The sequence below is a fragment of the Halichondria panicea genome, chromosome 1 (genome assembly GCF_963675165.1).
Source record: "Halichondria panicea chromosome 1, odHalPani1.1, whole genome shotgun sequence".
Classification (NCBI taxonomy): Eukaryota; Metazoa; Porifera; class Demospongiae; order Suberitida; family Halichondriidae; genus Halichondria; species Halichondria panicea.
The window spans coordinates 6,830,855-6,853,820 of record NC_087377.1 but is presented as its reverse complement, the minus strand read 5'-3'; the positions used below and the strand labels follow the sequence as shown (position 1 = coordinate 6,853,820).

The window sequence follows — 22,966 nt, the reverse complement described above, 5'->3', positions numbered from 1 at the left end:
TACTGATAATTATATACTGATTATGCAAACCTGCTCATTCTAATTCTCGTTTTCATGTATTATAAAAACTTAGTACTAGTGAGAGAGTCACTGTATGGGCCCTCATGAAGTGAAACGAGTGCATGGGAATGTATCGGATCCAGAACAGTAGGCTTACCATACAGTGCAATGCGTCCATGGGGTGAGTACTTCATGCTTTTTTTACCAGTTACTATTCTTTTATGCTCGAGGAATTCTCTCCGTATTGTTTTGAATACCCTAATCTTTTGAAAGTGCCAGCTATAGGCCTGGGATAGATTGTGTCTGGTGTATCTATATAATTATATATACAGCGGTAGTGAAATGTGTATTTATCCACTGCAGAGGTATGACCTCACCCATGCAGTACAGGTGGTGAGCAGACAATTCAGTTTCTCAGGCAACCTGTTAGGAGCTTGAGTTAGTGGTAAATTAAATGTGGCGACGAATTATAGTTATTAGTATCTACTTTCACAAAATAATGTTTTGACATTTTATCCAAGCTGGAGCTGTCTGGAAACCATGATGCAAGCACCATATCCATGATTCAGGTTATTATCGGGTATAGGTGTAAGACCAGAAGATCCACTGCATGCATGTGTATGCACGTTTTCTTACCACCTCAAAAATAGAGAAGTAAAATGATTACGTCCTCACACAACCTAATTATAGTATCACATTAGGGATTGATTCTATGATGACATAATAATTTATAATACAAAAACAAAACAAGCAATGTAAAACAAAATTTACAGTACGTGTTGTATAATTATAGTCTCACGTGTATTCTCAGGTAATTCTCATTCACGTCACTTGGAATGATGTCATGCAGGCAGTTCCATGCACTTCAAATTCAAGCCCCGCCCCCTCGCTTTGTCTGTTGGCAAAGTGGGTGAACACATCGTCCAGAGTCGTCTGACTCACACACTATAGTCATGGGTGGGGGGGGGGGCAGTATCACATGATTACAGCAATATTCTGGACAACACAGATCTGGATAGCTTCCTTTTCATGCTTGGCCATTAATTGGTTGCATGGGAGAGAAGGCTAACCTTCAACATGCCGCCATCAAGAGCACATGTGCTCCTGCCACCATCTGTGTGTGTGGAGGAAATAATTACACATGCAAGAGCAAGACTACTGTACCTAAGTACGTATTGATTGTGCTGATATCAATTTACTATTGCCCCCAAAACTTAATCCCACTTCTATAATTATAATTATCTACATGCATGTACCTTAAGGTGACATATTTTTGCATGTATTAATTTTTGCTGTTTCTGCGAATGAGAGTAAAACCGCAAAAATTAGTACTCGCAAAATAATTGGCCGCCCTCTTGTTTAATGTATCCAGATCGACATTTTACAAAAAATTATACCAGCAAAATGTGTAATAACGTAAACAAATCTACCTGTGAAAATAATTATGTCACCTTAAGGTAATTAAAATGTACACAGTCAAGAGCAGTAAACCTTGTATATAGCTGTAATAAGGTTCACTGATAAAGTACAGTGCCTGGGGGCATGCGACTTACTCCGGTGTCTGTTCCTTAGACTCCTTCCAAGGGAGTACCTTCAGTAGAGTCCAAAGAAGAGCAAGTGCTCCTTATCACAGCACATGAAAAACTTACTCGCTGATTAGGATGTTATATTGAGGACAAATCCCCAGACCTTGTCGGATCAGGTCTATGCGTTGCCATAGATATTGGCAGTTCCGGCTGTAACATGTGAGAGAAGTTAGAGAGATGGGTTCAAGTTGAAGGTCATATTGTGATAGACTAATAGACTAAACACTAGCAATGGCCTAAGCGTCTATCGGGTTGAGAAATCTCAATTGTAATGATCTTACTATACCACCAGGCACAAAGTACAGTGGAACCCCTCTACGTATAACAGACACCTTTGGGGAACAATGTTTTGGCCTTTATACAGAGGTGGCCTTTGTTGAGAGGTTGTTTTGTACACAAACTGTTCATTTGGGACCTGGGTGCCTGGCCGTTATATAGCAGCTGGCCTTTATTCGGAGGTGGTTGTTCACAGAGGTTCCACTGTAGATTCCTTGTTTCTCACGTCATCAAAATTATGCATAACTGAAAAAACCATGTGTAGGTCTACTTACAGCATATCTAGCTATGCTTACGGTTGAGTCATACGTGTAGGAAAGTACTCACAAGATGGTGATTTTGCCTACTCCGCGCAGAGTTGTGATCTGACCCTCGAAAAAGTTGAGAGAGAGATCTTTAATAGCCGTCACTTTCTAGTTCTTACACCAACAATTAGAGTCTACTGTGCATGTGCCTGTCTGTGGTAGTCCACATTTTGTTAGGTTTCAAATTAGATTTAGATCAGTCTTAGTAGGTTCCTCCTCACCTCCTCACCTGTACTGTCACAATTGTCCTCCTTAAACGCCAAGTCTGAAGTCTGAAGAGTCTCCTTTGTCTATGAGTCTTGAACCACTGGCAAAGGAGGGGCGTGGACGGAAAGTGAAACTAGAGTGGCAACACCTTATCTCAGTCTATGGCAAAACCCTAAGCCCAAGCGGCCAGAAAATGAGCAGCTAGCTGGGAGCCACCCCCCAAAAAAGCAAGAAAGGCCAGGAGTTCAGTGCAAGTGAGAAGTGACAAGTCGTCCAAATGATGTTTGAGATTCTGTCTGTGGTGGTCCTAGCTCTAGCCAGTGTTAATGCTGAATTTAAGGCTAATTGTACACATCCCTGCAATTGCAATGGTGTAAGCTGGGAGGGAAAGTTCACTTATCCGTAAGTTTATTAAGAATCAAATTGTGAATCTTGGGCTAGGAAAATTAGTCTACGTACATGTAGTAGAACATTAAAAGCTTGATTTGTGTGAAAAAACACCAAATTGTAAGTTTCTGTACCGTGCGATTGAATTCCATCACAGTGACAGATCCAGGAAAAAGAAAAGGGGGTTCCAACATGTACAGTGCAACATTTTTGGAGAACGCCCACGTCTATCTATCCAATACGATAATTATTTAGAAGAATTAAAGTATGTTTATAACAGCATTGAACAAAGCATAATTATTTCCTAGTCATAATGCAGTGAAGTAGTGGCAGCACCATGAAACGTTTGTCCGAAGTCCACAAAGTTTCCGTATCTCTCCTGCTCTTACTGTATATGGTAATCAGTTTGAAGTGGTCTAAGACACAGGTTAAGTATTAGAAAGCGGAAGTTATGGTTACTGCGGAAGTTACAAATTAACAATGTAATATACTCTTGAACGAAGCTGAGTGGCATTAGCACAGCGCATGCAGCTTGCAAATTCTTTAATGTCAGCGATTCCATTCTCAGCGTTTTAGCGTTTTATGTACTGTATATAAGGCTAATATTTTTTCGAAATGCAGTTTTTATTTTTCTGGGGAAGACAGTGGCATGACGTATGATTACGTGTTCTCTCCATGTGGTGCCAAAATAGACTGTGGGAATACAAGCAAGCCTGTTGTGGTGAGTTGAAACCCAGAGGAGGTACGACACGAGTATCTCGATTAAGATTAGGCCTGGTCAGGTGCAAAATCCAACGTTAAAGTCATTGTTGCATGTGACTAATTAACTCAATTTTAGCCTAATCGAGGTATACTCGTGTCAGACCTCCTCTATTGCTTAATTGCTTAACATCCAAGAAGGACGTTTTTCACAATCATAAATTATTATAGCTAGAGATCACACTTCCATTTCCACTAAAATTAATAATTATACAGATTTGCCAAAGTAACCGTACTAGCCAGGCAAATGTTGTGGTTGGAGCTTCTAGTAGTGTTGTTTGGACTTTTGCGAGTGAATCTGACACAAACCAATTCACAGTGACGTACAGAGATGGAGATAATACGTATGATGAAAAAACAAGGTATGTACAGAATAAACTAATGTTCCATGCATGGGTGGATTGTCTACTGCCGAAATATTTTTGCAAACGTTTGCATGTATTAAATGAAAGTAAAAACACGTGAGTATAGCTCATAATTGATGACTTGCACGCAAGCTTGCATGCGGGTCCATTACGCAACACACATAATTTCGTGAGTAACGAGTGCAAGTGAAGAGGATTAACCTCTATTTTATATGATTTTTGTGAAGAGATTGAAGTAACGTTCCGTATCAGTGTTAGTGAGCAGCTCTAAACGCTGAACACAAACGACTAGCTAGTATCACATGATCGCATATTGTTTGCAACTATCAATTCCCTTACCCCACCCCTAGAAATGTCAAGGTTAACATTTATAAGCAGATTACTAGTCAATTTTACGATTACTTCATCACATGCGAGTCATGTTACTGGGAAAATCGTTTTTGCTATCGATAGTTTTTCTATGCGGCTCTCTGATTATTATTTATTATTTATGTCACTTTGGTATACCGGCCATTTCACTCCGGATTGCTAGCTAGATCAATACTCGCCTTGAAATGTGGGAACCGCACTATCCTGTATACTGGTCAGTTATGACAGCCCCACACAATTTTAATGGGTTTTTACATGAAAATACGGTCAGATATGAGGTTTTGGATGTTGTTTGGCAAATGAAAGTTTGATTCCACTCTAACTTGGAATAAGAGAGCATGATGATTCGTTCTCCTCGAGACAGAACCACTAAAGTAGCCATTGGATTCGAGGCAGGACCGTGAATTAGCCGCGACCACTTCTGAATTGTAGCCATGCACCTTATACACACACACTGACAGACAGGCACACACATACATATATAAAAGCATAACCGTAATGTACAAACGTATATCTCTGCGACTAGGCTTCGTAGCGTAATGATTGTTGCGTCATATAAAAGGTACGTACGTGTATTGCATTGTCATAATCTTTATCTGCATGCTTTGCCAGGAAAGGGGTTATATCAGTGACAGTAACAGCACAAGGTAATCCTTCCTTTGTGTTCATTGGAGAGAATCCTGTGAACGACAATGAACTTGACTATGTAAGTACTGGTTTATAGTACTATGCAAAGGTATGCCATGGTACTGTCTTCTTGCCCTCCTCTCTCTCTAATAATGGGGAACTCGAGCATAGTTTATGAACTGCATAAGAACTTCAATACTCAGTACAGTCATCTCTCTTGCCTTAATTTGTAGTGCTGGTAGTACACTATATAGTGACCGTATTACTATCAGATACGAGTTTACTAGGATAATTCCACGTAAGTGTTATTTCACAACATGAGATTAATACAAAACAGGTCTTCGCGGCCAAGATCCCACCTGGTGGAGTATCTCCTGGAATTGTTGGGATTGTCTTAATATGTGTGTGAGTTGATTGCCCTATCTCTGTAGTTAATAAAATCTCACAATCGTAATTGCTAAGTCAGTCATGATCACCCATGACTGTATATGCTCTGTAGGGTATTAGGAGCAGTGATACTGTACTTCATTATTGGTTCAATCGTCATGTTCCAAGTCAAGGGTGCACGTGGAATTGAGGTGGTTCCCAACTACTCCTTCTGGAAAGATCTTCCCTTTCTTATCAAGGTATAATGAGTTTTGTACACTTTGATCTCAGGTTCTAGCATTCACTGTATGCATGATGAACCACTTTCCTTATCCTCTTGTTAACAAGTTGGCCTTTTGGTACTAGAATGTGATGTGCATGCATAATTATGATAATATATTTCCGTCCTACATTGATGCTCTTCCACATTTGTCCACTGTAGGATGGGTTTTTGTTCACGTTTCAACCGTGTCTGAGTGGATGCAGTAAAAAGAACACATACAGTCACTTAGTTAGCAAATGAGGTAGATGTGCAACCGTCCTATAATAATTAAATTACTGTTCTTGTTAGAGAGGTACACATGATTGTTTATATAGCTCGAGCTTTCGATTGAAATTTTTACGTTTTAATGGTAGTTGTATACTATTCGATAGCCTGTTTCATTGGACCACCGGACCAGGTCCATTGGTCTGGTGGTCCAATCTGCATGAGTGGTGGACCTGGACATGTAGACATCTCTACCAGTTCACATTCCACCATAAATTATATTACGAGAAAAGAGTGCATATAATTATGCATGGGGATGGATTAAAGGCCTATTATAATTATATCTGGCCAATGTCTCTCCTTTTTATGCTCAATTTGTGACCGCTTTCATGAGGCAGATGATCTCTTGCGCTTATATATAAGTCTCGCAGTCGTGAGCATACTAGTTGTAATAATACAATAATGCAAGCAATCCTGCTCATTCTAATTCTGACTTTCATGTAATATGCAGTTGAGACACAGAATATTACTAGCTACATGTACGTAATAGGAAATTTGGTGATGAGGTGGTACGACACGCGTGCCTCGATTTAATTGCTAAATCGAAGCACGCGTGTCGTAGACGTACCTCTGGGAGGGTATAATTATTATACGTATATAGCGGGTGACTTTTGTGGAGTAAAAAATTCGCTCAACTCGAAGACGGCGATTTTTTCGGGAGTAAAAAATTTCATTTGACTTCATGGTCAGCTTGCCCACGAAAGTTACCCTTGATTTCAATGCCAGGAAACCACACCCACCAAGAGCTAGCATGCATGTGAAATACCGGTATGTGGGAGTTTCTCCTAGTTTTAATATTTTTTAATTGCATATGCTCTGCCCTCAAAAACGCGAAATTTTGCACCTCACGGAAATTTCCCATTATAATATATACGGTAATAATTATTAAGTATATACACATGTACAGTTTAATATTGCATGCCTTGTTTTGCCAAAATTAATATGCATGTATTATAATTATACCTGCTATATAATTGTGTACTTGCTCAAATAGAATAACAAATAATTTTTAAATTAGCTGTTTTGGTACAACGTATTATTATAATTATACTGCAGCCTATACATGATTACTAGGAGACATTCGCTAACGTACCATACCTATACCATGATGCAATTATATATAATTATGCATGATCATGATGATTCAGGTATACAAGACTAGATCGAAGACACATTAATTCCGCCGCTGCATGCAAGTTTTCTCACCACCCCCCAAAATAGAGAAATAAAATAATATTAAGTTCTCACACAAAACTTATAAAATTAATTATGTCATAATTGTTAACAAACAAACAAATGAACAGATATAATTATATACAGAGGATTCTGTAATAATAAATAATTATAATGATGATGATTATGCAATAAAATAGTTTTACAGTGTTGTAGTCTCATTCACGTCACTTGGAATGATGTCAGGCAGTTCCACTCCACATTCAAGCCCCGCCCCCTCACTTCGTCTGTTAGCAAAGTGGATGAACACATCGTCCAGAGTCGTCTGACTCACATTATAGTCCTGCATGGGGAGGGGGGGGGTAAGGTCACATGATATTATAGCAATATTATGGACATGTAATACTCATTGTCTACTAGATACACATAATAATACTTTATTTAGTAGCTGAGAAAAGACCCGGTTTTGCGTTTTAAAAAACAATGCTGCAAAACAATTAATTGTTACCAAACATGAATTATTTCCCAATTAAAAGAGTCACTGTACACAACGTGCTTGTATATTTTAATTAATGTTTTATACAAGCACAGACAACATTATGAAATTGATTGCGAGGTGGTGGTACTGGCACTCCTCAAGGTCACATGACCGGCCATATGAAGCTCCACTCGCCAGTGTCCGACATGTATGCACGAATCACTACAAGTTTAGCGCACTATAGTCATTTGGGGTCAAAGCTAATGGCACTCCTCAGGGTCACATGACCATGCATGAATCCCCCCCATGCACTCACCAGTATGCCGAGAGTATCTTTGGCTCCCTCCATGGTCTCAAACACAGTGTGCAGTAAAAGAGCCTCTGACGTGGGAAGCTGGTACAGTAGGGTTGTGTAGTGTTCCTCCTGCCAAGGGGATGGTAGTCACATGACTCGTACAAAGGTGAGTATGTTATTACTAGTGCATTGAACTTATTTACCAAATTAATGGGTGAAAGCTATTACTTTTTCTCACTGCAACTGAATTACACAAGTACGGCAGAGTACATATAGTGCTTACTTATACCTGTACATTATATCAATTTTGGGTATGCTAGTTAACAAATTAAATTTTGTTTAAAAACACATGACCATAATTACCAAGAAAAAGGCTTGGCAATGACATAATAAAATTATACAGGTACTGTAGTGCTTAGCTATAAAGTATCCTTTGGCCGACACGCATAAATTCCTATTACACAATAATCACTATAGCTTAATCGGAAAAGTATTAATCGCATAAAATTACACCATAATAATTATTGGCCCAAACGCAATGTCAAGTATATGCTCTGCACTACCTAGCTAGCTGCATGTTGTGCACACAACTATACCTTGAGCATTGCTCCAGAAAAAGCCTGAGATACAAACTCTTTGACAGGCTGAACTTCTCCAGCCACCCTCAGCTTTAGTTTGTAGCCATTGCCGTAAGTGGACTTGAGTTGCTGAGGAGAACCAAGACAGTGGAACTCTCCATTGACCATGATGGCCACTCGTGAGCAGAGAGCCTCACACTCGGCCATGCTGTGTGTGGTGAGGACCACCGACTGGGTCGACTCTCTCACCAGCCCTCGGATCAGTGACCACAGGAAGTGACGGGCACGAGGGTCAACTCCTGAAAGAAAGAGGAGGGTAATAGGAGTTAAACAAAATTAATGCACAATTTTAAATCAACTACAGAAAAACAGCAAACAACCTTGATCTAAACACAGGGCTTAGGAATACATATAATTCTCTGCACAATATAGGTATTCACATGCATGAACAAAAAGTTGATAGTTACACATAACTATAAGTCATACAAACACCTGCCCTGGCCCACCTGAGGTTGGTTCATCGAGTAGCACTACAGGAGGTTGGGCGAGCAGTGCTATGGCCGTTGACAACTTCCTCCGATTACCTCCAGAGTACGCTCCCACTGGTCTGTCTGCATACTCACTCAGTCCAAGCTTATCCAATGTCCCCTGCACCACACCCTTCATATCACGCCCACACACTCCCCTCAGCCGAGAGAACAGAGTTAGATGTTGGCGACCCGTCAGCTGATCGATGAGAGCGTCCACTTGAGGACAATAACCCATTGATTGCTGTACACGGCCACGAGATTTGGACAGTTTGTGACCGGCTACCATTGCGTCCCCAGCGGAGGGTCGAATGTCTCCAGTGAGCATCTTGAAGGTAGTGGTCTTGCCGGCTCCATTTACACCAAGCAGACCAAAACACTGAGAGAAGGGATAAAGACGTGTGTGCAATGACATAATTATAATTATGTATGTACATGTACATACATAATTACAATAATGTCAAGTTCTTCTGTTGGTTGCTGAATAGAGCCAAAACCAATTAGTTAACAATAATTACATGCATGTACATGTACGTAAATACAATGTACACATGTGGCTAAAAATAATTATGTTGACCCACCTCTCCCTTTTTGACCCCAAGACACAGCTGATTAACCGCCACCTTCCTGTTCCGATGCAGGTTAGTGTGGTACACTCGAGACAAGTCTTCTATCGTCAGTATGTCACTCCCTCCCTCCCCCTCTTTGACTTTTGATCTCTCGCTGCAGACCTCATCGTCTGTGTCAAGTGGAAGCGGAAGAGACGCCGTGGACGAACGCACTCGACACCTATACAATGTTAATTGTGTTGTGCAAGCTTCGTACGAATACAAATAATTATGCTTCGTACATTCTCAGATAGGCTGAATGAAAAAGTGTACCTAGCAGCAACATTTTAGTGCAGAGAATTAGCGGACCAAAATGAGACTAAATCATGAAATCAGGTTTGAATATGAGACACATGCACGTACTGTATAGGACTAAAAAGGTAGTTTCTCTACTGTACGCCCGCGATGTATATTCACTGATGCATATCATTAAACAAGACTCACATGACTCCCCTCAGGTACGGCCACACTTCAATCAACATCAGAATCAGAGTGAAAAAGACAGCTTGAGCCAGGAGAGAATAAAAATACGGAGCCATTCTTGTATATGGATCCGGAACATCACCTAATCTAGGGTCCCAATCGTGTAACAAATTGTTCATTGGGAAGTCAAATCCAATGTACATCAAGCAACGAGCCAGATTGTGTGCAGGGATGGGAATGGCCGCTAGATAGTAGAGGGGTACAGGATATTCACTCCAAAAATCCTGGTAGAAAAACACGAGATCAACGATAACAAGTCCAAATCCTCCCATAAAATTCATGCAGAATATCACAACGTAGGCTGTGGCCGGTGACTGGAACAGGAACGAGATAATGTAGACCCATGGTGTGATTGCGAGGCCAAAGGATAAGAGACTGATTACAAACAGAGGGAGAGTATCCGGCCGGGTGTAGTAGGGATCTTGGAACGCCAGGAAGATGGCTACCGTGATGATTGTGAAGCCAATGTACCACAGAAAGTCCCAAGAGATGTTAGCCAGCCAATACACTGCCTTTTTCATTCCACACACCAGTTGAAGGTGTTTCACATTACTGGATCTCTCCTCAATTAGGAGTAGCACAAAACCAGCCACGACAAAACCAAGAGAAAACGTAACTCCACATATTTGCAGCAAGTACCACGGACCCCCTGACCTGTGGAGAGACGAAGAATGAGCTAGAGCTAGTGTACTTATGTAACAGCTGGTCTACTAACTACAGGCAGCTGTTTTTACACACGGACAATCTTTGCTTCAATGTCTCTATTTATATACATGTATAACTCTATTTATATAACTCACCATATTGCTCTCAACTGTTTATCAAAATCAGAGGTGGGAAAAGGATGGGAAAACGTTTTGAAGCCTGTAGAAGAATAAATACACAATAATAAGGTTAAACTTTTACAAAACAGCAAGATTCTATTAAAATTCGATGTACATGCATGAATGTATACTGAAGTAATTGCATGAGCAAAAGTTATCATACAAGCATGTGTACCAAGAAGCCATTGCCCAATAACCAATCAATATCTTAGACAAGGCAGGCAGAGCACTGCAGCACCAAACTACTGTGCCATGGCCTCTCCTCAACATGTTGTGCACAAAATCACCCAATTACAGCATGTACACGAACATGTACTGTACATGTATATACTTATAGTCAGCCCACCATACTGCGACTGTTTGCTTGGTTCCAGGTGGCCTTTCAACAGAGCATTGTTCGCCACATTGATGTACGTGGGTGAGGCATGATAACCTTTCAGAGAGAACCACACTTTCGCAGCTGCTCTGGTAGCCAGGAATGGACCACCCCCTGCATCCAACGAAGCGTCAAACTCCTCTCTCTCGTAACCAAACGACAAGCCTCCATATCGACGTTGTACAAAGGACTGTTTGCTGTGCAGTAGGTATGTGGCGAGATTCTCATCTGCCACTCGAGGGTTATTGGAATCGAACGCTTGAGTCATGTCCTGTACTCTAGATCCGGTTCCAGTTCCATTATAACATAGTGGAGTCTGATCTGGGAATGAACCCGGGTCATTGCAGGCGAGATTGGTTCCGTTACCACAAGTGCAAGAATACTGGAGAGGTGGGTTGCCGTCACAGGTATAGGAGTGGTTAGTTGTATACGGACCGTTGCCTTGGAAACAGCCCGAGGGATCGTCAGATGTACGGTGTCCACCCACGCCACACGGTCGGGAAAAGGTGTCGATGTACTGGCTGGTTTCATTAGTGTTGTAACCCGCCACGAACATGTAATTGTCTCTGTTGACAGTGAACCATTGTTCAGGGGAGAGTTCAAGTGGTGGAGGGTCGTTGACAGTCTGCAAACTTCTGGCTACGAGCAGAGTGATGGCAATTACAACAGCAGGGAGGACATTTTGAATGAGCAGAGCCAGGACCCTCCTCTTGGTGTAGTGAAACCTCTTGACCATGAGGGCCACAAACTGGGTCCACCACAGAGCCAGCCACGAGAGCCTCGCAAATCCTGGAGCAGATTACAAGAAAGCGTTATACAAACTGAAGCACTATTATAGCGAAGGGTTGTCACAAAACAGACAACATAAAGCATATAAAGCATAGAGATTAGTGTTGTTTCGAAAAGGCAACAAAGTATCTTACACTCAACGTATCGCAATCAAATAATACATTTTGTACACGTATAGAACAATCTTTTATTACGGTCAATTACCTAAAGCTATATAAACAAAACATAACCATGCAATCAATCACATGTTTTACTAAAGCCAGTCCTAAATAATTATACACATGTACACTGTACGTCTGACTCACCTTTGGTAGCCACATTAACTACAGACTCTTCCACTAGAGGTTCTTCAAGCTGGTCGATGGACACAGTCTCTGGGTCAACACTGGCTTCACTATTAGAAGTATCTTGGTCCTCTGCAACTTTATCATCTTTTTCTGTCAATTCTATAAAGATCTGTATGAGAAAACAACGTGAACGTGCATCACAATATAGAATTTCTTAAAGTGTACAAAGTCACCACCATGTGTACACTACAGTCAGGCTAGTAAGGCTCAAATCTCCTATATAGCATGTATGTGTTTCAACCTTACAGCCATTTTTTGTCTGCCCAAGGCGACCTCTATTGAGCTTAGAATGAAACAGAGAGTGAAAGAAAAAAACATAGGGTACAGCATGAAGCATCCGAATCAAAAAACAAAGTTCTGTACAAAAACGTACAAGAGGCTATACATGCACTACTATGGCTGATACAATCAATATTGTACACTGATCTATGCCCACATAAACCACCCACCTCTTCCATGGAGCATGCCGTTAGTCCATATGAGACCACACCCAGATGCTCCTTGGCTCCCTCCAGCTCTCGAAACAGCTGAGTCAGCACACTCGCTCTAGCTCCACTAAATGGCAGAAGATAACGTAGCTCACGCCCACACACTTCATCAAGGGTCACACTCGTCACAAAACTCTCCAGAAACTCTGTTACAGCCTCCACACGATCACACTGGGGATCCTCACCCTCACAGGGGGTGGTGGATTGTGATGCTGTGACTAGTGTTAGTTTGTGTCCCCTTCCAAATCGTTGTTTGAGGAACTCAAAGCTACCACAGCAGATGAGAGAACCTTTGGATACTACGGCAATACGGTCACCTACAACAACCAGGGGAGAGAGAGAGTAAATATTGCTGCTCAAATATCTTTATTCTACATGATTGTAGATACTGTATATGTACAGCTGAATAACTCTTATATACTGAGGGGAGAGGCTGTGACATGACGAAACTGTACTTAAAGTGTTACATATTCTAAACTTTTTACTAAACTGTAAATGTATGCAAAATGTGTACGGTTGAATAACTACTCAAACTGTTCATGAAAATAGCCATAAGATTCAATAGCACTACATGTAACTAACCGTCTCTTACCCAGTATCTCTGCCTCGTCCATGTGATGGGTGGACATGATGATAGTCCGCCCGTCTCTGTTCCTCAACAGGAAGTCCCAGATCTGACGTCGTGCAAACGTATCCACTCCTGCAGTCGGCTCATCCAGGATAATGGTGCGAGACCCGCCCACAAATGCTAGAAGGATGGAGAGCTTCCTCTTCATGCCTCCAGAGAGGTGCTTGGCCAGTTTGGTGGCGTGGGAGAGAAGGCCAACCTTCGACAGCCATCTGTGTGTGTGTGGAGGAATAAAGTAATCATTGTGTAGACGTATCTTAAGGCAAGTAGCAGTAAACATTATAGCTAATTAAGGTTCACTGATAAAGTACAGTGCCTGAGGGCATGCAACTCACTCTGGTGTCTGTTTCTTCGACTCTTTCCAAGAGAGTCCCTTCAGTAGTCCAAAGAAGAGCAAGTGCTCCTCCACAGTTAGTCTGCAAGTGTATGATCACATGATTATCACATGATACTAGCTGTACAGGACATGAAAAACTTACTCGCTGATTAGGATGTTATGTTGAGGACAAATTCCCAGACCTTGTCGGATCAGGTCCATGTGTTGACGTATGTCATTGCCATAGATATTGGCAGTTCCATTAGTTGGCTCAAACAGTCCAGCCAGAATCGATCTGTGAGAGAAGTTGAGAGAGTATAGGTTAAAGTACTCATAAGGTTTAATAGTTAAAGTACTCACAAGGTGGTGGTTTTTCCTGCTCCGTTGTGCCCGAGCAGAGCTGTGATCTGACCCTCGAAGAAGTTGAGAGAGAGATCTTTGATAGCTGTCACTTTCTTACGCCGACAATTACTACGATATATCTTTGTCAGGTTCTCTATAGAGATTCCTAACGGCAAATTAGCAGGTTCTTCCTCACAACGGTTCTCCTCACACGCCAAGTCTGAAGAGTCTCCTTCGTCTAAAAGTCTATGGCGTCTCGGACTATCCTTCTTACAATCGCGTCCCTTTTGCCCAAGCCAGTAGGAGGGTGTGAACGGAAAGTATAGTGGCTTGGCAACACCATAGCGACCGGGAGCCACACCTTCGATGTACCAAGCAGCCAGGAAATAAAGGAGAGTGTCTACTGAGAGCATGATGAGGATGGTGGCGAGGGAGATCTCACTATCTGCCCCGGGGGACTCGCTGATGTTGGCCCAAGTCACGCCCACTTGTTGTAGCTCCCTCGTCATGAGCAGCTGGGAGCCAAACGCAAACCCTAGGGGGGCCCAAAGACACTGCAGGACGGGAGAGGGGAATGGAATAATCTTTGAAACGGCTATTTGTGGATGTACATGGGGGTGGCAGACCCAGAGGAAAACTCTTGGTTAAATAGTGGAAGTCAAGAATTAACAGAGAGCAATCTTTTTGATAATGAAATACAGTGCATATGTATTAATAATACCAGTTAAACGACAGGAAAACGTGGGACTCACCGATACCGTTTACATTGTACATGTATGCACACAATTAGCAAAATAGAAGGACATAATTATAGTTATCTCTGTAAGCAGAACACCTATATACATGTAAAGATAACACTTTCATAGGTCCCAAAAACAGTCCACATTTAGAGGTTTCTCCGTATGCCTACCCCGGTTCCTAACTCACACTCAGTGTCACGGCGGAGGATGACAGGCTACTGACAAACACGAGTGCAGTGTGCAAGAAAAGCACCATGAAGTAGACCAGAGATGAGACACAGGCTGCAAGGTTGGCATTGTTGAAGAGGCTGGCTATGAGGAAGCTGTGAGCTAACATGACGAGGCCATACACACTGAGGAAGAGGAAGAGAATCGACCAATCCGTGAACGGCAAGACTCCGCCCCCCTTGAGCATGATGGTGATTAGAACCACTGACAGGAGAAGTACAGAACCTAGAGGCCAGGGGGAAAACAGGGTAACTTTGGATACAAACTACAATTAAATCAACCAATCTAAGTACTGTTTCAACTGTGTGCTAGTCTCTCCAGCATAAAATTTAAACCTTAAACCTAGTAGCTACGAAGGTCACCTGATACGATTATTTTTGAGAGGTGGAGTTGTGTGTCAGACACACCCATCATCTTGATGTACTCCTTGAGCCGACTTTCCTTCTCAAGGACCACCCCACGTACCGTCATGGCAACCGGGAACAACCACACAAAAAGCATGGCCAGAGGGAACACAAATTCCAATGAGTATCCAAACCTGGATGGAGACAACCAACACTAATTTTGATGGAAAGTGTTCATGCATGCTCTCCAAAGGTAAATGAATTGCATGTATGGTTATTTTTTCAAACGGTAGTACCAGTACAGTGAAACCTAATCACCCCTGCCTTGGGCACACCAACAGTGGCTGTAATTAAGAGGTGGTCTGGTCTACGAGTGCAACACATGCTATGGAAACTTTGGGGTCACAGTGGTAGTATAGAATATATTATTGCGTGTGAACTGTTTATACAAACTGTATACGTAGGGTGACTACAATACAGACATAATAAGTAGAAAAGTAAAACACACACTCTACATAAATGTATCACAAACGGAAATGGCTTTATACAGGCTAGTATAGTCTTAGAGGCTATACTAGCCTGAGACATGCAAAAAAAAAGCTCATGCTTCTTGCTGCTAGTAACTCAGTAGTTACGACCTACGTACATGTACTCAAAGGAGGTACGACACAAGTACCTCGATGAGGCTTGATTACGTGCAAAATTCAACGTTAAAGTCATTGTTGCATAGAACTATAATTAACTCAATTTTAGCTTAATCGAAGTGCTCGTGTCGGATCTCCTCTGACATGTATATTACAGTAGCTAGTGCAACGTACGTGTCATACTGGAAGCACGGATAGGGCATTTGCTGCATGTAGAGGCCGGGTGCTAATATGGAGTGTCCCAACATCTCTTCTGACATAGCTCGCTCTAACATGTCTTGGATGAACAGGAACGACTCCCTGTGGTAGGATCCACTTCTGAACGACTTCGGACCAGGGATCCAAGTTCTAGTAAGTGAAGAAACAATTTGAACAAAGAAGGGAATTTTTAAAAACCACAGTTTTGGGGTTACTGCTCTAATTGTATACACAGCTAAAAGAACGCATGCACTCACTTGTCCGTCAGTGTAGAGGTGTCAATGACGTCACTCTCGTTCATACGTATCCTGATCGAAGGATTATTCCCATCCAGCCCCTCAAAGACCACTCCTGCCAGCACCCTAGTGATGTTTAAGTCTGACACGAGACTCCAGTTTGTGGCAACAGACTCCAAGGAAGCTGTAAGGATTTCATACACCAATCATTCACAAAATATTTTAGGACATCGAGCTAATAAAGACCCCATTTCCCACCAACCAGTAGATACTTAATTGCTTTTGAATGCCCTTTGACTCATTTTAACTCTAAACATGCCATTATTAGAAATAATTCAGAAATATTTTCTGAGATTTGAATGCTCGACTCGTCTCAAAATGTGGGCCAACAGAGTTAGATAGTAAGACAAATGTATAACCTTCATCTTCCATGGGGTAGTACACGTCCCAATCGAATAGATCGAGCAACCCGTGTACAACAGTCGCAACATCTTTAACCTTGGCGACAATCACCCAGATATTGCTTGGGGCATTTGGATCCAGCAGGCTCTGTGCATTCTCTAGTGCCGACCTGGAGGTGTCGATATACTGGGAGAGGTTTTGACGAATATAGTCCAGCTCGGATTGGAAAAGTGGAGACACTGGACTTGATTCGTTACCTAGCAACGCATCTACACGGAGGAATCAATTGTAGTTTGATTGTCAGTTTAATAATTACTGAACACGTAAACTGACACTTCTTTTTGGTGCTATACTTTATGCACACATTAAGCACATACAATTTTGGCTTACATAGCGCAACAACCATTCAAAGGATACTTAACTATTTGCACAATACCTATTAGGTAATGTATAATTATTATTTGAGAAGCAACAAGCAAACCAACCGATCACTTGTCGAATGGAGTCAGTGCGAGGGGAGTCAGGTGGAAAGTTGGTCAGAAATGCATCGGAGCATGTGATAATCTCTTGTGTCCAGTTCAAGACGTAAGCAAAAGTTTGTGTTATCTTTGACGCTCTTGTCACAATGCTCCTGGTACGGTCGTTGTCAGGTGTGTAGAGGATCTTCAACGCCACTTTTCCCATTGTATTATCACCAAATCTTCTGTTATAATCAGCAGCTGCATATTGTATGTCATGTATTTGTGACCAAATCAGAAAAAAATAAGCATTTGAAATGTACGGCTATGTTTTCACATTGAGAGCCCACGCTTGCATACTTTTAAATGTACATATACAATAACATGTATCAGTATATACACGTAGGTTTCTATAATGTAAATTGATGATGCATGTATACGTACGTGTACTAAATAAATTATTGAAGTTGATCGAGCAAAACACAACAGACGAACATAATTATTTACTTCGAAGCAGATCGAGGACTTTATAAAAGAAGACATGAGAACTGTACGTCTCATTGATGCCACAGAAGATGTGCTGCATGTTCTCATAGCTGAACTTCTGTACGCTTGACAGACCATCAAAGAGTCCATCTGCCATGAATGTGCGGTATGTTGTAAATAGAGTCTGTGCTTTCTCCAGAGTGGCGAGATCTGAGAGTCCTAGTGTGTCGGCAACATTGCACTCTTGTGGCTGTGTGTGTGTGTGTGTGTGAGGTGAGTGGGCGTTATAGTACGGGTAAGCTACACGTACTTTGTTTGTGTTGTGTGTGTGTGTGTGTGTGAAGTGTGTATGTGTATACATTCTTTCCTCAGTATTTGCTTTGAGCTTAAACAAATTATAAAAGTTATCTTTATTCACGCATGCACATGTGGTGCCCTGCATGAACATTAGTTTGCATAAATCACTCACCACAGAGATCTGCTGTTGAAGGTGTTGAGAGAGACTGTCAAGTTGACTATCGTTCAGAGCACACACCGCAGCAGCCACTTCTTCCTACAAACACATACCATAGATTATGACAAAGGTAACAAGTCATTCTTGATAAATGCATACATTTGCAAGCTATAGTGTATAACTCACTCTTGTGACATTCTGAAAGTGAACAAAAGTGCTCAGTAAAGTTCCGTTGTCCGCACACTCAAGGTCCCTCAGTTCAGTGGGGGTGATCTGACCTCCTGAGAAGATATCAATCAGGTCCTGCAGCCTGGAGGGTAGCTGCCGTTTACCTCGGAACGGCAACTCCCATGCTCTCTGAAGAAAATTATTTACTTATAAACTGTTGTGTTTCAGAGAGAATTAATCCTCAGTTTGAAAGTTCAAAAACTTAAGTTTGAAATACTTTTGAAGTGACAATCTGCAGTAGATGTACATGTACGTGTAAGTAGCTAGCTCCTTACAATGGCTGTGGTGTCGACAGTGGCCCCCACTATTCCCTGAGCCAGGTGGGTGGAGAAATGGAGGTCAGAGGTCAAGTAAGACTGGAAGCTTGTCGAGTCGGCAAGGAAACACGTCAGAGGAACCACATCTAATGAGTGTGTGTGTGTGTGTGTGTGTGTGTGTGTGTGTGTGTGTGTGTGAGGGTTATGTGGAAAAAAATATATATATCTCTAGAGAGCTGTAACAATTTTGGGAATGAGGGTACAGTACATGTATGTACTTAACACCTGATATTTGACCACATGCGCGAAACAAGTGCAGGATGACAGTATAATAATTATGCAGTACATGTGCTATATAGATTATGTGTGTGATAATTATGTATGCTGCATTTGTAATTTCATACAGTCTGCTTGTACGTGGCTGCGTACATTCCACCCTAATTAATGCATGCACATGCATGTCACATGCGAGCAAATGTGTTTGTGCATCTACAGCACTGTACTGTACTGTACTGTACGTAATGATTTCAGGCTCACTGTATAACTAAAATCAGGAACAAATGGCTATACAATGAGAGAGGTGTAACAGGTGTGTGTTCAACAAGTGGGGGGTTGTACAATGTATGCAGCCTAGAGACACTGCACCTTGCTGACACTGGGGATAGGACTGTGTGGCGGAGTTGACGCAGGCAGTGCTGTTGTAGTCGGACAGAGAGTAGAGGGTCGAGCAGAAACCGTCGAGGGTGCCGTTGAGAGATCCAAACTCATCAAGTACGGAGAAAACATCGTTGATACTGCCAAAGCATAACGGAAACAGATATTACGTACGTACATCACGCGGGTAGTTAACTGTAACTATGTGCGACACACATCAGGAGTTTCAAAAAGAATAATTATTGCAGCTCCAGGCGTTATAGCAGAAATAAAATACATAATTGCTGTTTTGTGCCTTTTAAATAAAGAGATAATGGTAGACCTCTGTGCCTAAGAACAGAAAATGACGGAGTAATTTGTTTTGTAGTGTGTTTGGAAGTGACTCACGGTGCACCAGGATAGCGAGGTAAGTCCCTGTACTGCTCGTTCCCATCATTATTGTCAGGTCGTTCACAGATCAGTGTTTGCAAGAATGGTAGCGTACCAGCAGAGGGTAGGGCAAAGGGACGATACAAACCTGTGTGTGTGTGTGGGTGGGGGGTGCAATGTGCAGTGAGTATTACTGGCAGTGTAGTACGTTCATGTAGCTCATATGCGCTATACAATAGAGTCGGTATCTTAATTCAAACTTCAAAGTAAAACTATAAGTAGGCACATATTAAGTGTACGTACCAACTGTACGGCAGATTCGCATCGAGCTGTGCACATGTAATTAATAGTTAGGGGGAGGGGGGTTGTAATACAATGGCCGAACACTGCCAACTGTGAAATCTGACGAAATAGACAAAATAATGTCTGCTATACACGCTAACACCTTCTCCTATAACAGCAACAAACAGTAAGATGCATTGTTTACAATAACTACGCCAAAAAACAGCTGTTAAACACTTTAAAAGTTTAAAAACCTGAGTGTTGCACAGCAGTATAATGGCCGAACACTGCCAACTTAACCGTGACAGTAGCCAGATGTCTGCTACATTCTAAGTAAATTACTACATGTATATCTTCTCCTATATGATTATGGCAACAATGTAAATAACAGACATCGCTACATCCTAAGTTAATTACTACATGTACATGTACATCTTCTCCTATACAGCAAAAACACAATAAACATATGCAAGTAACACGTATTGTTTACTGTATTTAAAGAACAATAAAAATCAGCTGTAAAATCAGCTGTAAAGTAAATGCAACCACACGCTCCCTTTGAAAGTTGTAATAATTATAACCTAAGGGGGAATCTCCTAAATTATTCGGTTAAATTTAGGATGTCCTGCAGTTAGTACGTGTTAGCAGGCCACCACATTATTACAGCCACTGTTGCCATGATCTGCCCAATGCAGCAACAGGTAAAAGACAGTTAAATTGACATTGTATACAATCAATGCACACACACACACACGTACTGTCACTCTCTTGGGTGGGTGGGAATTGTCCTCTCAATTGAATCAAAATAAGGAACAGCAGGAGCGGCCATATTGTCTCAATCAACAAGAATATCTGTAAGGAGAAATGAAGTGAGTATGTCAGAGTTAACTCAAAACGGTGATCACATGCATGCATCAGACGTCGAACTTAAAATCTTGTTCCCTACAATCCTTACAAATCATGTAGATCTATTTTTCATAAAATAAAGGACAATAACAATATTAAACAATGATTTTAATTTATTATTGTTATTGTAGAAAGACTATCTCTAACAAAATTAACAAGAGTATCCTATAAGCACTGGGTGAAGGGAGCAGCAACTTAGCAATTAGTTTATGGCGTATTCAACTCACAGGCAGTCTAGTCAGTAGTCGGTGTGAGCATCCCACTGATCCAGTCCTCCATCTGATGTGAGCATTCTCCCAGATCAGCATCCATAGTCGAGTGAACCACAGACCAACACTCTTCAAAGTAGAGCCAGCAGACATTGTATATAGTAGTCTAGTCTAACCTTTTATTAGCAGTTTTAGCTAGCTACAAATTAAAGCAATTCATAGTGAGACAACCAGCTGTGTAGATTTATCAGTACATAAATATTAAATATAGCAGTAACTAGATCTAGCTCATTATATAGAGAAGAGCACCACCATGCTGATTCTCATGCACTCTACCTACACTGCACTCACTTCCTATACTGGACTCACTTCCTATCTGCACTCAAGAAAGAACTCCCTACTCACTAACTTCCAACTAATTAATCACAAGTCTATACCACATGCACATGGGTTGTCTACATAATGTTTTGTTTTGGTGGCACAGTTGCCATGTGACAACATTGCCCACACACATTCCACACATAGTTACAAACACAATACACGTACATGTATATATACAAAGGTATGATGCAGAGCATTGAGCATGAGAGCAAGTCTCTTCGTAAGCAAAGGTTTAAGTGTCACATCCTAAGTTACAGTGTTGCATGATTAAAAGGTCAAAGTATGTATCACATCCTATAATGTTTAGGTGTCATCATTATACACATGTGTTTGTCTACAGAGGTTGCACTAGCTGGTGAACACAATTACACCATTACTTCATTACTTCTTTAATTCATTCTACAAGGATAAAAACAAAATGGTATATATACAACATTGCAGTAGAACACAGATAGCTGCTTACTTTTTTTGAAGAGCTCTAGCCTTGTTATTAGACAACCGGGGAAGCATTTCCGTAGTTTTTGTCGTCGATTACTGTTGTGGCCGTCTGAGCATAGATAAACGAAAAAATGAAATGAAACAAAGGAATATAGGCAATGCCTCACGTGATGCTAGGTAAATGCAGCGTTGTGTGACATCATACAGCGTATAACTATGCCCATGTGAAACAAATTGTCGACCAGGTGTAGGTATATGGCGTGTCCAATGTATGTACGAATCATTGTACATTTGTGACAATGGACACAGGCAAACCACAGAGGTCATTTGGTGCACTTTACTCTTCTATTCTCAAGAGGAGGTTGGCTCCACCAGAGATAAAGTAAGGAAAGGGATTGGCAACGGTCGAAATAATGTGACTATCCGTGATGCGCTACGTCATCGACTTTTTTTCATCTTTTGTAGCCTCCATTTATAGCTAAAAGTAAAAAAACATGCTTAAGAAAATCAAAATCAAGAATTTATGCAGCCTAGTTGATCAACAGAGACACAACAAAACAAGATAATTATGTAGGTAAAACATCACAGGCTTACAGCAGTGCTTCTTAACAAACTAATATAACACTTTCTCGTCTTTTACAGCCTCCATTTTAGCTATAAATGTAAAAAACATACAAAAGAGATTTAACCAAGGAAATGTATGCAGGCCAGTTCGTCAACATAGACACAAATAAGCAGGATATGTAGGCAAAACATCATTTGGCTACGGCAGTGCTTCTTAAAAGGGGGCACAGACCAATAATAACTAGTTTTCAAGCTCTAGAGCACCACAGTCAATTCTTCCACGCTTGGACTTCACTTTAAATAAAGCACAGGACACGTGTAGCCTTACTATACGCAATTCTAAAGTCTCATGAGACTCTAAAAGTAATATTACTTCGTTTCGCGGGCGTTGTGCCGGGAAATAATGTGCATCAAGGATGGTTGAGAGGAAATCAATATGAAA

The 22,966-nt window shown here is 41.3% G+C and overlaps 2 protein-coding genes and 1 long non-coding RNA gene across 8 annotated transcripts in view; 1 reads left to right on the top strand and 2 right to left on the bottom strand.

The window, feature by feature from the left end:
- Window positions 1-704: 704 nt before the first annotated feature.
- On the bottom strand, window positions 705-2,320 carry LOC135340138 (uncharacterized). 2 transcript variants are annotated; one of them, XR_010396230.1, is made up of 3 exons: window positions 2,190-2,320; window positions 1,554-2,108; window positions 705-1,114 (listed from the first exon to the last, which is right to left on the bottom strand). It is a non-coding gene; the product is annotated as an uncharacterized LOC135340138 (long non-coding RNA). The 2 variants fall into 2 exon arrangements; XR_010396231.1 differs by having other exon boundaries at window positions 1,554-1,736.
- A 175-nt stretch (window positions 2,321-2,495) lies between these two features.
- Window positions 2,496-5,877, top strand: LOC135339901 (cation-dependent mannose-6-phosphate receptor-like). 2 transcript variants are annotated; one of them, XM_064536146.1, is made up of 7 exons: window positions 2,496-2,628; window positions 3,383-3,482; window positions 3,737-3,882; window positions 4,867-4,960; window positions 5,219-5,286; window positions 5,381-5,507; window positions 5,690-5,877. In XM_064536146.1, the coding sequence occupies exons 2-7, from the start codon at window positions 3,411-3,413 to the stop codon at window positions 5,768-5,770; spliced, it is 588 nt and encodes a 195-aa protein (XP_064392216.1). In that variant the 5' UTR covers window positions 2,496-2,628; window positions 3,383-3,410; the 3' UTR covers window positions 5,771-5,877. The 2 variants fall into 2 exon arrangements, with proteins under 2 accessions (XP_064392216.1, XP_064392211.1); XM_064536141.1 differs by lacking the exon at window positions 2,496-2,628 and adding an exon at window positions 2,641-2,776.
- Window positions 5,878-7,012: 1,135 nt separating this feature from the next.
- The window catches only part of LOC135338687 (ATP-binding cassette sub-family A member 7-like), a 40,047-nt gene continuing 24,093 nt past the window's right edge, over window positions 7,013-22,966 (bottom strand). The window contains exons 2-31 of one of the 4 annotated variants that reach the window (XM_064534748.1): window positions 21,986-22,069; window positions 21,493-21,921; window positions 21,160-21,340; window positions 20,785-20,878; window positions 19,763-19,892; window positions 19,367-19,515; window positions 18,740-18,867; window positions 18,423-18,593; window positions 18,252-18,335; window positions 17,804-18,032; window positions 17,324-17,557; window positions 16,856-17,107; window positions 16,458-16,620; window positions 16,177-16,350; window positions 15,377-15,552; window positions 14,974-15,239; window positions 14,065-14,600; window positions 13,868-13,999; window positions 13,724-13,804; window positions 13,353-13,600; window positions 12,722-13,077; window positions 12,231-12,381; window positions 11,107-11,925; window positions 10,737-10,800; window positions 9,898-10,590; window positions 9,427-9,634; window positions 8,825-9,224; window positions 8,337-8,617; window positions 7,762-7,869; window positions 7,013-7,310 (exon numbers count right to left, since the gene is read on the bottom strand). In XM_064534748.1, the coding sequence (XP_064390818.1) occupies window positions 7,170-7,310; window positions 7,762-7,869; window positions 8,337-8,617; window positions 8,825-9,224; window positions 9,427-9,634; window positions 9,898-10,590; window positions 10,737-10,800; window positions 11,107-11,925; window positions 12,231-12,381; window positions 12,722-13,077; window positions 13,353-13,600; window positions 13,724-13,804; window positions 13,868-13,999; window positions 14,065-14,600; window positions 14,974-15,239; window positions 15,377-15,552; window positions 16,177-16,350; window positions 16,458-16,620; window positions 16,856-17,107; window positions 17,324-17,557; window positions 17,804-18,032; window positions 18,252-18,335; window positions 18,423-18,593; window positions 18,740-18,867; window positions 19,367-19,515; window positions 19,763-19,892; window positions 20,785-20,878; window positions 21,160-21,294 (6,603 nt within the window). In that variant the 5' untranslated portion in view covers window positions 21,295-21,340; window positions 21,493-21,921; window positions 21,986-22,069 and the 3' untranslated portion in view covers window positions 7,013-7,169. Of the gene's footprint in view, window positions 7,311-7,761; window positions 7,870-8,336; window positions 8,618-8,824; window positions 9,225-9,426; window positions 9,635-9,897; window positions 10,591-10,736; window positions 10,801-11,106; window positions 11,926-12,230; window positions 12,382-12,721; window positions 13,078-13,352; window positions 13,601-13,723; window positions 13,805-13,867; window positions 14,000-14,064; window positions 14,601-14,973; window positions 15,240-15,376; window positions 15,553-16,176; window positions 16,351-16,457; window positions 16,621-16,855; window positions 17,108-17,323; window positions 17,558-17,803; window positions 18,033-18,251; window positions 18,336-18,422; window positions 18,594-18,739; window positions 18,868-19,366; window positions 19,516-19,762; window positions 19,893-20,784; window positions 20,879-21,159; window positions 21,922-21,985; window positions 22,070-22,127; window positions 22,439-22,966 lie in introns of all 4 variants that reach the window. The other 3 variants (XM_064534755.1, XM_064534741.1, XM_064534762.1) reach the window with 3 other exon arrangements.

What these genes read in the sequence shown, in the direction of transcription:
- LOC135339901 (XM_064536141.1), top strand. Translation starts at nt 2,652, where the DNA reads ATGATGTTTGAGATTCTGTCTGTGGTGGTCCTAGCTCTAGCCAGTGTT. An exon ending in GAGGGAAAGTTCACTTATCC is followed by an intron (nt 2,777 to 3,382) that starts GTAAGTTTATTA and finishes TTCGAAATGCAG; the next exon opens with TTTTTATTTTTCTGGGGAAG. An exon ending in ACGACAATGAACTTGACTAT is followed by an intron (nt 4,961 to 5,218) that starts GTAAGTACTGGT and finishes AATACAAAACAG; the next exon opens with GTCTTCGCGGCCAAGATCCC.